Here is a 17602-nt window from a genome sequence, read left to right as displayed (position 1 = left end):
GTGAAAGTTAATGTTTGTATGATTTTGTGTCAGAAAGGACACAAAATAAATTGATGAATCATTAATATCCAACGCCATACAAAATAATAAAAAGGCCTACCAAGTTCAGAACTCCATGTAAATGGATCTGTCCCACCACTTTCAAAACTTTCTGAGTTTGATTGATGTGACTGTGATGGGGTGTACCCTTCTTCATAATTAATATCTTCTCTCTTCTTTAAGATTTTTCTTTTAGCTTTTCCTATTAACCAAGAATACTTTTGATTAATTAATTTGACAGACAGAAAGAAAGAAGCAGCATTTTTAGACATTACTATCCTACACTAACAAAATGTGAACAGGTGGAATAAAAATAGAACCATGTAATGCCAGGGAAATTTTAAAAATAAAATAAGTTTGTGTAGATTCAGTACATGATCACTAATTTAATTGAAATGTTTACCTATGAATTCTTTTAGCTGTACCCCAATTTTTTCTTCTGCTCTATGAACATCTTCAAAGTGTGCTTGTAACTGATAGACAGAATTCAAATTTCTCTTACACATAGGACAGATAAACCCTTCAAGTATTACAGTTTCTTCCTCCATTTTGGTTCTAACAGATTTTTTGTTGGTACTTTAGATTTTGTTATCCTGGAAAAAGGAAAACATACAGTCAACTCTCCCAACACCCGGTTGGACTAAAATGTCTGATTTTATGGAAAAGATTGTTAACTCACTATGGGAGTATCATTTCCGGCCAACTATAGGTTCCATTTATGAATTTTATGTGCGAGTACCACTTCCGACCATCTAGATGTCATTTAACCAACCTTAGCCTGTGCCTCATGCACCGTACTTGGTGAGTGGTTACCCCTACCCAGTGGTGTCGCCTCCCTTGTTGGGGAGCCTAGACCCCCGTCGGGGAACGCGAGTATTTTCTGTCGGGGAATATAATATACAGTTAAAATCATTCACAATCACTTCATAGCTTCAGCACCTAGAAAACCGTGTCATTTTTTTAGTACGTCGGAGGGCTATTACACTTTATACATGTAATATTACCAGCGACCTAATAAACAATTATGTACGCACTTGTCTGGCAGTGTTCCTTTATACGAATCGTTTACCATTGGGCCGGCACATTGCGGTTTCACGCGTGATATAATGTTCCACTGTACCTGTAGTAACTTTTATTTAGTTTATTGATGCGTTACATTGTGTAGTGTGTATCGACGTCGCTATACAGAAAAGGGTACGAATAGACGTTTCACTGTAAGCTCGCCTACTGTAGGTCTACATTACTAAACAAAAAACATGCCATTTTCATTTAGCCAACATCTTATTACAGCTAATTTATTACTTTTCAATGTCCTATATGTCATGTACACCGGAAGTCCAGATCGTACGCATATACATCTGGGAAATAAACTGATTTCCTCAATGGAAAATGGTCTACGCTTGCGGACGCATTCCCCTCCAAATAAAAGGCAAAAGCTACTTTTTTAGGCCTCTAGACCTGATATTTTTTTGTAATAGACCTGCAGCTGTAATTTTCAAAATTTTCTTACCTCCACAAAACCATCCATGGCGGGCTGGTCCTGTAGACTTATAATTTTGTTTCATTAATCAATAGAGGCCTATATGAGTGCAATTTCCAGGGACCAGCCCCAGCAGTTCTATTTTTTACAATTTTCGTAGCAGCTCCACCCTAATGGTAGGGCTGGTCCTGGAGACTTATATTTTGTTTCTTTCTTCGAAATACTATAGGCCTAATCCAATTTCCAGGGACCTAAACAACTCTATTTTTCTAATTGTTCCTATAGCTAGTTTGGTTCTAACTAATTTCCTTTCATCAATGTGTAATTGAATTTTTCGGGGACCTACTGTAGCATCTCTCTTTTTAAAATTTTTCTTACAGATCAGCCCATGGGTGTTTAGTCTCGCGCATTTACAAAGTTTACACCCCCAGACAGCAACAAGTCTAAAGCCTCTGTGAATAACAATATAACTCTTGGCCCGTGGTTTTACGTTTGCGTATATTTTCTATGATAGGCATATATTATATATATTTTTTATTATTATTATACCATTTTTCAAATTACAATAATGGATTTACACATCGCATCAGACCTCGTGCAATGTGTTTTTCACAAAGTATTTTATTTATGTACCATAAAAAATTGAAAAAGTTGGCTATCTTAAATCTGATTAAAACAGCCTCAAATTACGATATAACGTGTTGCTTCCAAGGGGCTAGTGATGCTCGCATAGAAAAGCCCCACGGGGGAATTTATCCCCCGCGTCGGAAAGATCCTGGCGCCACTGTAATGATTTTAAAATTAGTTACCAGAGCCTATTATTAAATAAAATTTCTTTTGAACAACCCAAAAATAATATAAGCGAACCTATCAGGTTTTATTCTCAACTGGCTTTCATCGTCTAGCGTTGTTATTGTTAATCCCATGACGACGATGAGTTGGTATAGCGCCACCAATAAGTCCAAACGGACGTGTTGCCTCCTTCTTCTTTAATAGTAGATCATATATATGTGACAATTCGTGGGCTCCTTCATCTCTGTTCATGATATTTCCATGCTTTCTGATGTTGATCTACTCTTTTATTTGCCTTTTTTGAGTGTTGCATACTTTCTCAAGGATAGCAGCACTCCAATCAATGAGGTGATTGTGTTGTAGTGCATGATCTGTTATTGCAGATTTATGTATGATTGATGATGTGGACGATCTTTGAGCCCTGGTTAAAATCCCTCCCGTGTTGTTTTCTGTGTCTGTGCGATGTTCTTTTATGCGTGTTTTTAAAGCCCTCCCTTGTTTCCCCTATGTAAGCTTGTGGACAGTTCAGACATTGTAGTTTGTAGATGCAACCGCATACTTGATCTTTTTTGATGCGGTCCTTCGGATGAACAAGGTTTTGCCTGATCTTATTGGATGGGATGAAAAAGGTGTCAATTTGATGTTGGTTGAAAACTCTTTTTATCGTCCGTTTGAACCATTGGTGGCGCTATACCAATTCATCGTCGTCATGGGATTAACAACGCTAGACGATGAAACGCCAGTTGAAAATGAAACCTTATATTATTATTATATTATTTTTTGGTTGTTCAAAAGAAATTTTATTTAATACCTATTTCACAACCAGATGAAATTCTTCCAACAGAGCACATTATGTATTTTTTAACCACAATTACGAATCTTCTATAATGCCTTAAAGTGGATACCAGCTCATACTTGCTTATAGTAGTTTTAGAATAATTTTATAAATGTATAAATAAAATAATAATTAGGGCTACTGTATTAGTCAAGAATTTTCAAACAGCAATGTTTATTAATAAATTGTTTTACGTAATTTGTTGCATCAAATAAGACACAGAAGTAGCCTTCAGGTTCTCGGAATGATAATGACTCGAGTAAAAAGGTTTTAGGATGTTCTCCTTGTACGTTTTCTGTTGGTTAACATTAACAAAATGCTTGAAATTCGTAAAACTAAACCTACTCTGTTTCACACACAGTGTCTTTATGATTAATAACTTTTTAAGGTATAGTGTTTATTAATTGACAGGGGCCATAGGGTGGAGGTGGGGAGGCGGAGTTCATTTGAGGGAGGTGCTTATTCGAGGGATTTAATTTTTTAGTTTTAATAATATGGTAACATTTTTAATCAAATATAATCCTCTAATAGATATAAAAAGTGGTAAAAAAGAATACCAAATGCTTAATTGTAGATAACAGTGCGTTGAATTCTACTACAAATAGTATGTGTTATTATAGATACAGGCCTAATACAATATTGTGTGTATAAATGGCGTTTATTAGATAGTTGGGTTGGGGGTAATGTTTTATTGGGGAGGTGTTGGGTGTTTATTCAAATAAATACCATCCTAATAATTAATACATTATTTAATTTAAACATCCTTTGAAACTAACTTCCGTGACAGAGTGGGCCATTTCGGCCCAAGAAGGAAGACATTTTAGACGGCTTGCAACATGGGCAGACGTATCCCAGTCCTAACGGAACACAGATAGCCCTCAGTTATTCCTGCCAGCTTATCCTATAAATCTCGGCTATTGGGATTTCACTCGATTTTAAACAAAAGGTCTTATCAGATCTCCCTATGTAATTTTTACTATTCCCCACAATATACTCTGATGTTTTATGGCATATATTTAATTTGATCTTTATTAATTTGCAGTATAATTTTTATTTTTTAACTACTGTACCAATTCACACGCGCAATTTTATCTGAAAATAAACAAAAAACTAAAATGGCTATAAGCCGATTTTCCACTAGGCGAATTTGTTCGCGCGAATCGAAAGCGTCAGCTTATACGCATGCGTATTCATGTTTCCATCTTCAAAATCCCTCTCTACGCATGCGTATAAGCTGACGCTTTTGATTCGCGCGATCAAATTCGCCTAGTGGAAAATCGGCTATAGCCACTAACGGCCAACTTAGTTGAAACCAGGAAGTTGCAAGGTGAACCCATGAACTCATTGTGAACCCAGAAATTACTTCAACAGCGTACAATTGAAATTGAATTCAAAATCTACCTAGGAAATCAGAAATTTTGTTAAAAATTAAACTTGACTGATTAAGGCAAACAATATCGTAAAAACCAAAGTGCCTACGGCAAGGTTATCATGTTTCAGCTGCTGTGTTAGTAGTGCGTCCAAAGAGGAGTAATTACGGGGCTTCCCCTGGTGGTGAGCTCAGCGCATTAGTTGTGCAAGCAACCGCACAGTAATGACAACAGGGCTTCCCCTCATAGGAGCAGTGCCGACCAGAGAGTACAAAATTATATTCATCAAAATTAAATTAAAGTTCATCAAAATGAAAGAAATCTACTACAGGTGAAAACAACAATCAATTTCAATACTCATGTAATTTTCATTATGTCAAAAGTTGCTTCATACTTTGATAAAATATTTTTTACCTCAGAATTTATGATCAACCATAAAATTTCATAAAATCGCGTGTAACTTACACTGCGCAACTCTGACATCATATAAAAACATTTTGCACATCTAAAGCTACAGGTCAATTATTAGGTTATCCGCGGAAATGCGGACAATTAACCTGAACTTGTTATGACATCCTACGAAATGAATTAAATATGTTTAAAGTATCATTTGTATCATACAGCATATTACAGTATTTACAAAATACACTGTACATGTTATGTAGAGTGTAGCATAGATGAAATTACAAGACCCATCTTTTAATCCAATTTTTAACACGATGACGTCATCAAATTGACATATTATAAAGATTTCAAAATTTGAAGAATTTTGGGCACGTAAAAGTGAAATGCGCTCACTTATATGTGATGAACATATGAAAAAGACGAAAATATGACTTTTTGAATTCAACTGGATATATGATATCAGATAGACAAAATTTGTATGAATTCATACAATTCAACAACTTCCATAATAAGTTTTAATCACATGGGTCACTTTTCATTTCGATGAGCTATAACAGATTAACATCTGTATAGATGAAATTAAGTAACTCACGTTATTCTAATATTTTTATATGATGATGTAATAAAAAACAAAACTTGTAACTCATAAAAGAGGTTTGAGTGAGGAATAACATATCAAAGTCTAGGAGAAATTGAGGAACGCAATTGCGCTCTATTAAATTGGATTAACTAGTATGAAAAAGAAAACAAATCTATTTTAAAAATTAGAGTGGCCATATGGTGACGTCAGAACATCCGGTAGGTACAAATTTTACATGAATTCGTATCTTCTCATCCCCTTCATAATACATTTTAAAATATGGGTTAACCATCCTGAGGAGCTATATTGATTAAAAATAGGTACAAAAGCGTACGTAACCTGTACAACTTTAAAAATAAACCAAACATAAAGTTTCCAGGTGGATCTTATACTGAATCAGCGATAAAAATGAATGATTATTTTGCCTCTATATGCTGTCAACTACCGCTCTTAGATTTAAAAGCTTTACCAGCCTTTTTACCGGCTGAACACTTTACTGGTCTGAATCAATTAAATAACTATACATAACAATAGGAACACACAGGCAGGTAGCATTGCTTTATATATAAAGTCAAATTTGTCTTATCGATTAAGAAGTGACCTATCACAGCTTCTGCATGCCGCTGAGAGTATTATTATTGAACTTGATACAGACAATAAGACAGTTATTTGTGGAGTTATTTATAGACCACCAAAATCCGATGTTTCTAACTTTAACGCTCAAATGAGTGACTCATGAACAAACGAAAAGAAACAAACTTATCTCATGGGCGACTTCAATGTTGACCTAAATATGTACAACTCTGTAGGTAATGTCCAAGAACATGTCGACTCTATGATCTCAGAATCATTTATACCCCTAGTAAATAAACCGACGCGCATTACTGAGGAAACGTCAACAATAATAGACAACATTTATACAAACTCTCCAAACACTCATGACATTGAAACTAATATTTTGTTTAGTGATATATCTGATCATTGTCCAGTAATAAGCATTGATAAATCACAAAAATATACGGAAAGTAAAACAAGCACATATGTTTTTAAGCGTAACTTTTCGACTGAACAAAATCAATTATTTCGAAATGAGTTACAAAATCAACAGTGGGATAATGTCTTAAATTGCTCTGATGCAAGTGTATCATATAATCGATTCTCAAATACAATTACAACACTAATTGATAGATGTTTCCCGTTAAAAAATAGAATAAGGTCACCCTGGATGACTGATGGTATAGAACGGTCTCTAAATACTAAAGAGAAATTATATATCAAATGTCGTTACTCTTAAATATTTCCATACCGGGAGGTGCCGCATTTACGGGGTATATTTTCGAGGGCCTGGTAGCACAAGTGTGGGAAATTATGGAGAGTTGGTAGCACAAGTGTGGGAAATGACAGGGTGAAATTAGTAGTTTAAGTCCCTGGCTCGCCCACCCGTGTCAAAATGTCACAATTTATCGCCAAATTTTGCAGGTATTTTAGCATAATGGATGCTATAAGCCCGGCTATATAAGCCCATCGCTAAATACCTTTGAATAGGCCTAGAGTTTTCGCATCAGCAGAAGAACACGAAACATAGCCTAGGACAAAATCATTCAACTGTGACCACTCTTCTTGACTCTTGATCATCGTCGTTCACGGCGGATGCACCACCGCGGACGACGAGCGATAAACTTTTCAAAACACGTTCGTGCACGTGATTTTGCCATGAACGGTCTCTTTGGCCATGCGCAGATCATGCCGGGAACCAGTACAAATATTGCGCCCTCCCTGGCGTGGCCTTGTTTCTGCCGTCTTTTTAGAGAACACTGGATTTTTATTTGGTAAATGGTAGTTCAAGTCCGTAGTATTTTTCAGTAAAACAGGTAGCGCAAGTGCCTCATGTCTTGAAGTGGTTGCTGCACTCCCCCCCCCCCCCCCACCGTTTGGTTTATATACAAGTGACCCCCCCGGGATCAAATATAAAAAGAATCCTTCGAGTGTTAATAAATCAAAATATAAAAAATACAAAAACAAACTAACAACAATCATTTAGACAAAGAAAAATAAGTTATTATAAAGAGGACTTCGAAAAACGAAAAAATGACATGAAAAAAACATGGAGTGCTATAAATGCTATTCTGGGAAGAAATAAAAAATCGAAAATCCTAGCAAAAGTAACATATTGTTCTGAAACATTTGAAACTCCCACTGATAAAGCGGAAGTCATGAATTCTTATTTTAATAGTATTGGTGAAGAAATGGCAGAAAAGGCAAATGAAAATTACCCACATGTAAATCCAATAGACTACGAATAATCATAGCATACAAAACTCCATGTTCTTTACTCCGTTAACAGAGTATGACGTCAAAACCTATTGGACCTGAACACAAGCAAGTCTCCAGGCCATGATGATATCCGGGCAAAATACATAAATAAAAATGCTGATATATTAACTAAACCTGTTTCGTATTTAGTCAATCTATCACTCAGCACAGGAGTCTTTCCAAATAAACTTAAATTGGCAAAAACTATACCGGTATATAAGAGTGGCGTTAGAGACGATATACGAAATTATAGGCCTATATCCATACTATCTTGTATGTCAAAGATGTATGAACGAATTGTTCATGAACAAACATTATCATTCCTAAATAAGTTCAAAATCCTTAACGACAGACAATACGGTTTTAGAAAAGGGCACTCGACAAACCACGCCCTCTTGCAGAAAATTGAGAAAATATCAATGGCAATTGACAATAAGCAGTTTGTTTATAGCGTCTTTCTCGACCTATCTAAGGCCTTTGATTCGATAGACCACAACATACTTACTAAAAAATTACCCTATTTTGGGATCAGAGGTATTGTACATACCGTAAATGGTTCTGCAGTTATCTAAGCGAATTAGAACAATTCGTAACTATTGACGGAATAAATTCCGACAAAAAGTTGATAAAATACGGTGTCCCTCAAGGATCAATCTTGGGTCCGTTATTATTCCTAATGTTTGTAAATGATATGCCATCAGTGTGTACCAGTACACAACTAATAATGTTTGCCGATGACACAAGTGTTTTCTTACAACACAACAATGTAAACGAAGCTATTGATATTATGAATAATGAATTAAAAAAATTAAATTTGTGGATTAAGGCAAACTTACCATAAATACTAAAAAGACCAAATTTATGGTTTTTAGTGGTAGAAATAGTACTATTGATAATCTCATGTAAACATTGTTATTTATCAAGACGTTATTGAAAGAGTTTATCAAACAACATTTTTAGGAGTCATACTTGATGAAAAAAAAAATTTCTTACAGCATAATGTAATCACTAGTAAAATTTCTGCCATTATTGGAGCTATGAATCTCTTAAAAACCATACTACCATATGAAATATTGCTCATTATTTATAAATCCCTTATCCTTCCCATCATTACATATGGCATTACTGTGTGGGGTACTGGTAGCATAAATAATTTAAATAGAATTCACCTTTTACAAAAAAAGGCCCTCCGAATAATATGTAAAGTCCACTACCTACATCCATCTTCTCCATTGTTCATTAAAACTAATACCTTAAACATATTCGATCTATATGAAAAAAATGTAGCAAATTTAATGTTCCTCTACAAAAATGGAAAATTACCAGTCATTCGATGGATTTTTCCACACCTTCGACTCGTATCATGATTATAACACGCGCAATAAAAATAATCTTGTAATAGATCTGAAGCATACAAATGTTGGCCGTCAAGGCTTCTCGTATACTGGGTCTAAGGTGTGGAACAATCTATCGGATGATCTAAAACCATGTAGAAATATATCATTATTTAAGAAGAAGTTAGATTGTATTTATATTGAACGTTATCATTTTATAAAGTACTTGTGTCAAGAAGAAAACTGTCTTATTTGCAGAGAAAAAAAGTAATCATCATTATGTATTATTGTTATTATTTACAATGCTATTAATTATATATATATATAAGTTAGTATAGTTTCATATTTATTATCTTGCAGTACTATAAAAAAAATGTTTTTAGTAAATTTCGATTCTTTCATGCATACTATTAAAATAATTTGATTTATATTTTTAAAGGGTGCCACAGTTGTAAAGATTTTGCTTGTTCGTGGTTGCCCTATTCCTTTTCATATTATTGCATTTGTTTTAAAATTGTTATAACAATTAACAATAAGTAAAAAAATTGTGATTTGGAATAAAGTGAAGGAAATTCAATGAAGTCAAATGCAATCAAGCCTGTGACTAATTGGTGCCAAGTTAACAATATGACTTTCATTACATCATCATATTAAAAAATTAGAATAATGTGATTACTTAATTTCATCTTTACAGTATATTTCAATCTGTTATAGTTCCTCGGAATAAAAAGTGACCCACATGAATAAAACTTATTATGGAAGCTGTTGAATTTTAGATATGAATTCATATAAAAATGTTGTCTATCTGAGGTCATAACTTCATCATAGGCCAGTTGAATTCAAAAGGTCAGGTTTTTATCTCTTTCGTAAAAATTCATTCAACTCATTTAAAATAGCGTGCATCTCGCTTTTTCGTGTCTAAACTGTTTCAAACTTTCATTAATGTAATTATCTAGATAATTATCTTCTAAAATTGCTATCTTTATGTTACATTTTAATGACATTATCATGTTAAAAATTGTATTAAAAGATGGGTCTCATAATTGCATCTATGCTACACTGTATATAACATACAGTATATTCCGTAAGTACTGTTTTGCTTTAGGACACAAAATAGGTAAAATTCAGCCCTGTAAACATATTTAATTCATGTAATAGGATGGAAAAATCATTTTCGGCTTTCATATTTTAATGTATGTGCATATGGCGTTTGCGCGGACAACCCGAACTCGTCAAAGTGACGAGTTCAAATCTAGTATGTTATCCGCACTTGGCGGACAACCCCTTGTTATTGTCAGGGTCTTTTTTTAGGCTATTTTTAAGCGATAGCCTATTGTTATTGTAAAAAATTTCCCTTTTTCTGCTCATTTTTTGTGTCTCGCAGCGAAAAAGTTCAGCTGTAACTCGGCCACTAGGTGCACATACATATGTAGTTGTGCACCCGACATTGGTTTAATGAAAATATACTTGAGTAGTGTACTCGTAATTTTCTGAAATTCTTAAATTGACTATAAATTAAAAACTAACAGCCTTTTTTAAATTGAACTTGGACACACACACAAAACATATCAATAACATCATCTATCAAAATCTCCCTGTCATAATGTATGCATTAATGCAAGCGTACTTAATCGATCCTGACCCATACTGCACCGCATATAGGTATTCGGTCTTCTCATGGCACTGAAGCTGCGCTCACAAATACATGACGTTACTGGAATGACACAGGCAATCTTAAGTAATAAAAAAATGTTTGGAAACTGCACTTCGTTGCAATGCTTTAGTGCATCAGCACAGTTGTATATGTTCAGATGGTACATTTTTAAATTTCAGTTGCCAACCTAAAAAATCATCTTCAAGAACTTCAGGGCTAGGTAAATCATTTCTGTACAACTCCGCAGAACCTTTGATGTCGTCAAAGCTAACACTTGCATCCTTAGAAAGGAAAACACCTGGAACTAGTACACACAATTTGGATGCTTTTGTAGAAATATCTGAGAATTTGACATCAAGTTCTACAATAATGTGATCAATAAATGAAATGCCAATATTTCGAAGATAGTGCTGCAAAGGACCATTTGAATCTGCATTCTCACGATGAGTCTGTTTCTTAGCTATCCTTTGTGCTTTTGGTTCAGTGCCAACTGAAGCTGCCATATCAACTGCATGGTTGAATGTAAACCCCTTCAAAATATTTTTCGAAGTTGCTTCTAATTACTCCAACTTGACCTCTTCTATCATTGTTATCTCTTGCTTCTTTTTGCAAAAGAACTGCAATTCCCTGGAGACGGGACAAAAGTTTGTATACAATTAAAAAAGTTATAATGAACTGAAAATCACAGATGGAGTGACTTGTGTCGCTGTGCCCACCTTGTTTTACACAGGTCAAGTAGTGACTTTCTCCTTGATGTGTCGTGTGGATTACAGCCTGTTCTAATAATATTAGTTAGAAGGGCATCATGCTTGGGACTGCTATTTTTTAGCTTGTCCAACATATTTCTGACTGGTGTTATAGCTGATGCATGTGCTAAAACTAAATTAAGACAATGATTGCTGCAATGGGTATACACAGCTAGTGGGGCTTCTCTGCGTATCCTAGCTTGGACATCAACAGCTCCACTAGACATGGCTGCTGCACCATTATACCTTGACCCCTTAAATTTTCAATTGGCAGGCCAACATGTTGCAATGTTCTTAACAATGTGTTTGCTATTGCCTCACCAGTAGTTCTAGTAACGGAAACAAATGACAGGAAATCTTCACGCACATTTTTTTCACTGTACACAAATCGCAAACATATGGATAATTGTTCTTTGTTGTGTGTGGTCACCTCATCAGCCATAATTGAATACAGTTTAGCCTCTTACTTCATCAATTAATTTAGCTTGTAAAATATCCTCACCTATTTTGTTGATCAACTGGTTTTGAATGTCAGGGCTGGGGATATATATTTCGCATTCTTTAGCCTTGTATTACTGAGATGATCTTTAAGAACTATATTGTTTTTACTTATTAATTTCAGTATTGCCAAAAAATTACCTAGATTTCCTGGCTGATCAAGTGCTTCTGCATCTCCCCTTAAAGCGATGCACTGTCTTCCACAAAAAATTATTGCCTTGATTTTCATGCATCATCTGTTCTGCCTTTTTATTGAGCATTCATGGAATGGCTTTATCTGCGTGCTTCAAACTCTCTTGAAATATTTCAGCATCTGTTATGGCATTAATGTGTGATTTTGAAGAACTTCGTGTCCACTTAGTGAATGGTTGATTTACAAGAGACTCTATTACATCGGTCCTTTGTAAAAAGGGCACAGTAAATACAGAAAACACCATCATGCTTTGTACTGTACACAATCCATGGATACCTTTCAATCCAAGAATATCTGAATGAACGGTTGCAGCCATTCATAAAGACAGTCGGGAAAGTATATCTTCTGGTTTAAAATGCTTTTGCAGCAAATGTAAAGTCTAGGCGTCACTCATCTCTTTCAATTTATCTTTTATCAATGAAATAGCCCAGGTCATCTACAAAAGAAAAGGACAATATGGCTTACTATTAATATTACAACAATCATCATTTAATAAATATACATACAGTTTCATTATTATACACATGAAAAATAAAATATGGGAACTATACCATACAGCTTTTCAAATGACTGATGACTGCAGGAAGGAATGTCAGTGTCACTTTGATTTGAAGCCTCAGCATCAGAATCTGCAGCAATGGAAGTACCCACAACGCAGAAGGTCTAATTAGATTTTAAAATAATTTATAGTAGTATAGTGACCACTTAGCATAAAAAAAAATTTCAAATTTTCCTGCGCATATGTAAAGCTCTGTAATTGTGAATGATTGTTACTGAATAAACTGGATTTACTAATTTAGATGGGGCATGATTTCAATGATGATTCTATTAAATATAGCACAAATAACATAAATGTCCATCTAACATTAATAATGCACATGTTTACCAGTAATAGTATGTTCTTATCACTGTTTACAAAAAAGGCCTACACATTTTTTTATTTATACATGCTATAAATATTATTAGGCAAGTTCTATTTCCTCTGAAATATGGTGCAAGAAGCATTTTTGGGTAGAAGCTGGGATCCACTTGATTTAGGATATTTCAACCTCGCTGATTACGAAAATGGCGGATCCCAAGCGAAATTCGGCCCTCTAAGCCCTTAATTTGCATAATTAAAAATGGTGGCCATTTTTTATAATTACCCTATATCTCGAGAACCACTAGTCACAGATAATTAATTTTGGTGTCAAAATGTTTAAATATATGATTTTATATTATATTCACTTTAATGACACATTTTGTCAAAAAATGGATGCAAGTCCTATTTCTGAGATTTTCACCTTTGACCTTGATTTATCGTATCTAATGGCACATTTTGTACAAGAATGGCCGATAGTATGGTTATTGACCTTTGAACTACAGCATATGCCTACTGTATAATAAATATAATATAATTGCATAATTATGAAATTATTTATACACAACAGGGAAAAATTTCATTTGAAAATTTTGTTTAGCAAAATTGCTAATCAAACTTATTTTTTAGTGAAGAAAAATATTTTTGTATTGTATTTTTTGCTACACAATTGTAGAAATGTGTAGCAAAAAGGTTGTTTTGTATAGCTTTTTGCTATGCTACACTGGCGAAATTATTCCCTGCACAATAATAATTAGTAAAATTATAAAATTCACTGCCATCAAATATGATGTGTTATGATTTATATAGATTTAAACAAAATTGAACACGCAAGTTACATTTGGAAATTACCTGCCATCAATATGATGGAATATGATTATAGATTTTTTTAAATGTGAACATGTCAGCTACATTTGGAAATTACCTGCCATCAATATGATGGAATATGATTATAGATTTTTTTAAATGTGAACATGTCAGCTACATTTGGAAATTACCTGCCATCAATATGATGGATTATGATAATAGATTTAAAAAAGAATTTGAACATGTCAGCTACATTTGGAAATTTGGAAATACCTGCCATCAATATGATGGATTATGATTATAGATTTAAAAAAAAATGTGAACACGTAAGCTACATTTGAATGTAATTTTCAAATGTAGCTTACGTGTTCAAATTCTTTTTAAAATCTATAATCATAATCCATCATATTGATGGCAGGTAATTTCCAAATGTAGCTTACATGTTCACCTTTTTTTAAATCTATAATCATAATCCATCATATTGATGGCAGGTAATTTCCAAATGTAGCTTACGTGTTCACCTTTTTCGCGCCGCGGCTCTAGCCAGCTATGTCCCAGGAGGACACATTCATTAATAAGCTGTTTCATAGCGGTAGCTTTAGTATCTAAGGCTGACAGTTTTGTGAATTTGGAAACTCGACTATGATTTATAGGTAGCTGCTGGACCCAAAAAACGTCTGGGAGAAGAGAGTCTATATGAAAGCCTTTGCTGATAATACAGTATTATTGAGATGTAGACGGAAATCTGTAAAATCTTGTTCAATAAATAATAACTTCGTTTTTGCTGTCAACCAGGCCGGTATTATAATAAGTCACTGTCAAACAATCATTCGATAATGGTCAAAACTTTATTTTGGCTCTGTCAACAAAAAGGGAGGTATTTACAATGGGTTTCGATCCAAGTCGGCCCTAAACCGTCTCGGCCAAAGTCAAGTCGGCCTCAAGTCAACTCGGCCTCAAGTCAACTCGGCCTCAAGTCAACTCGGCCTCACGTCAACTCGGCTAAAAAATAATCGGTAAACTCGGCCCCGTTAAAGTATGGAACGCAAAAAGTGCAAATGAAGGGGATTGATAAAATAATATTTCATCACAATTTTTTAACTATAAATAATTCTGACTTTTAATGAATATTAATATTTAGACAATAATATATTTAGCAAAAAAATAGGAATGATTTCACCAACTTTCCTTTATTAATACGTTTAACAAAATTTCAAATTGCACAATTGAAAACAATTCGTAGCTGCGCCTCCCTGCGCCTTTGGCAGCTTTTTCGATATCTACAACTGCTACGTGTTTTCACTGACCGGGGTATTCCCCTTTTTTTTAAACGCAAATCATGGACAAAAACGATGTACAATCATTTTTTCTATGGCCAAATGGTGGAACGTAGGCCTCCGTCTTCGATTTACTAAAATGCGGTACCTGCACGTGGGTACTTATATTCATATTGGCAATGAGTTCATTTTTTTATATGATATTATTTAATTATATTTTTTTTTTTATTCATTTTTTTTAAAGCGTGGATAGTAAGAATCATAATAATATTAAGCACTTTTTGCATTCCATACTTTATTGTGGCCGAGTTGACCGATTAGTTTTTGGCCGAGTTGACGTGAGGCCGAGTTGACTTGAGGCCGAGTTGACTTGGGGCCGAGTTGACTTGGGGCCGACTTGACGTGGGGCCGACTTGACTTTGGCCGAGACGGTTTAGGGCCGACTTGACCTGCACCCGTCTGGTAATTTCCAAATGTAGCTTACGTGTTCACCTTTTTCGCGCCGCGGCTCTAGCCAGCTATGTCCCAGGAGGACACATTCATTAATAAGCTGTTTCATAGCGGTAGCTTTAGTATCTAAGGCTGACAGTTTTGTGAATTTGGAAACTCGACTATGATTTATAGGTAGCTGCTGGACCCAAAAAACGTCTGGGAGAAGAGAGTCTATATGAAAGCCTTTGCTGATAATACAGTATTATTGAGATGTAGACGGAAATCTGTAAAATCTTGTTCAATAAATAATAACTTCGTTTTTGCTGTCAACCAGGCCGGTATTATAATAAGTCACTGTCAAACAATCATTCGATAATGGTCAAAACTTTATTTTGGCTCTGTCAACAAAAAGGGAGGTATTTACAATGACTTTCTTTTGACTGTCAATCTAGGCCAATGTTATAATAATACGCCGTCAGATATTAAATCATTGAAACAGTCCTGGTAAATTTTTTTTGGTTATCAGATGCTGTGGGGGGCCCAATCAATTATCGTCAGAAGGTGAACAATCAGTCTAGGTAGCAGCAGCAGATTATTAGTATAGGAACGCCTGCTCCATTAATTAATCCAGAAAAAGGTTTGTACATTATCTATTTGTTTATTAGCCTTCTCCTAACACAATTATATTTTCTTTAAAAAAAGGTTTTATAAGTGGTTTCAACATTTATGATAGTAATGTCACAGTTCTGTGTCTGGATGCAAGTTCATAGACCTACTAGTTATATTATTCATATTAACTGATACTTACTCTTCATTTACCGTAAAGTTCAGTTTTAATGAAATATATAATATAAATTGGCTTCGTAACAATTAATTAGTGTTGAAAAGGTTAGTTTTTTTGTGATAGGTGAAAATGACATGTAACTTCGTAATCAATTTATTTTTTTTTGTATAAAGGCTCAATTACACTATGACGATAACGACGGACGATAAATATATAGCATGCATTTTTTTAACATAAACCAAAAGAAATTAGAAAGGTTTTCGTTCTAGACCTATAGGATAATCATTTATGCTGTCTTTGATAAAAATAATGTTTTTCAAATTCCAATCAAATGACGTCATGATAAATAAAAACAATAAAATCGCTGTATTGTCACGATATTATTGGTCTTACTAATCATGACGTCATTTGATTGGACGTGTGAAAATATAATTTTCATCAAAGGAATTGTTTATATTTCTTTTGGTTTATGTATTAAAAATGCACATTTGTCTATTTATCGTTGATCGTTATCGTCCTAGTGTATGGGCCTTATGCTGTAAATGTTCAATTAATTGATCATTCCGATTTTATTAGTTGGACTCTTGCACAGTTGCTGTCTAATCGTTGTTGTGTAATATCATTTCGAACCATATTAAAATCATAAAGAGATTCATATTCCTTAACATGTGGCTGTGCATGGAAGTCCGGTCTACAAAAACGCGGGCCCGGGATCATTGTTAGTGGGCCTGAAAGTGTTGGTGAATTCATAATTATACTTAATATTATATATATATATATATATATATATATATATATATATATATATAATTATATTATTATACAATTGAAAGCAAAACCCGTTGAATCTCAAATAATTAGGACTAGAAATTTGGCTTATCAATCAAATAAATACTTTTGTTCAAAATGAAACTCCAACCTCTCTAATCAAAAGATTGAACTCGAAAACGGACCGTTTTTTTGAATTGGGTATGTTGAAACATTTCAATATTCATTTAAAAAAGTACATTAATTGTGGTATTGATCAGTGGCTATAGAGGCGTAAAAACCCTCGGTCAATATCATGTAAAATGCACTGTGGAAGGGTCATTATTAAGACTGCAAAATTGGGCTTATCAACAAATAAATACTTTCGTTAAAAATGTAAAATCAAGGCTAAAAAATTGGGCTTATCAACAACAAAATATTTTATTATTAGACGCTA

At 34.2% G+C, this 17602-nt stretch overlaps 1 protein-coding gene across 3 annotated transcripts in view; it reads right to left on the bottom strand.

Moving 5' to 3' along the window:
- Positions 1–17602, bottom strand: part of LOC140058725 (rabenosyn-5-like) — a 61716-nt gene that overhangs the window by 38696 nt on the left and 5418 nt on the right. Inside the window, exons 1-3 of one of the 3 annotated variants that reach the window (XM_072104448.1) lie at positions 8984–9414; positions 443–632; positions 101–241 (exon numbers count right to left, since the gene is read on the bottom strand). In XM_072104448.1, coding sequence (XP_071960549.1) covers positions 101–241; positions 443–587 — 286 coding nt within the window. In that variant the 5' untranslated portion in view covers positions 588–632; positions 8984–9414. Of the gene's footprint in view, positions 1–100; positions 242–442; positions 827–8983; positions 9415–17602 lie in introns of those variants that run through there. The other 2 variants (XM_072104446.1, XM_072104447.1) reach the window with 2 other exon arrangements.

This window comes from Antedon mediterranea, chromosome 9 (genome assembly GCF_964355755.1).
Source record: "Antedon mediterranea chromosome 9, ecAntMedi1.1, whole genome shotgun sequence".
Lineage (NCBI taxonomy): Eukaryota > Metazoa > Echinodermata > Crinoidea > Comatulida > Antedonidae > Antedon > Antedon mediterranea.
This window is presented reverse-complemented; position numbering and strand designations above follow the sequence as displayed.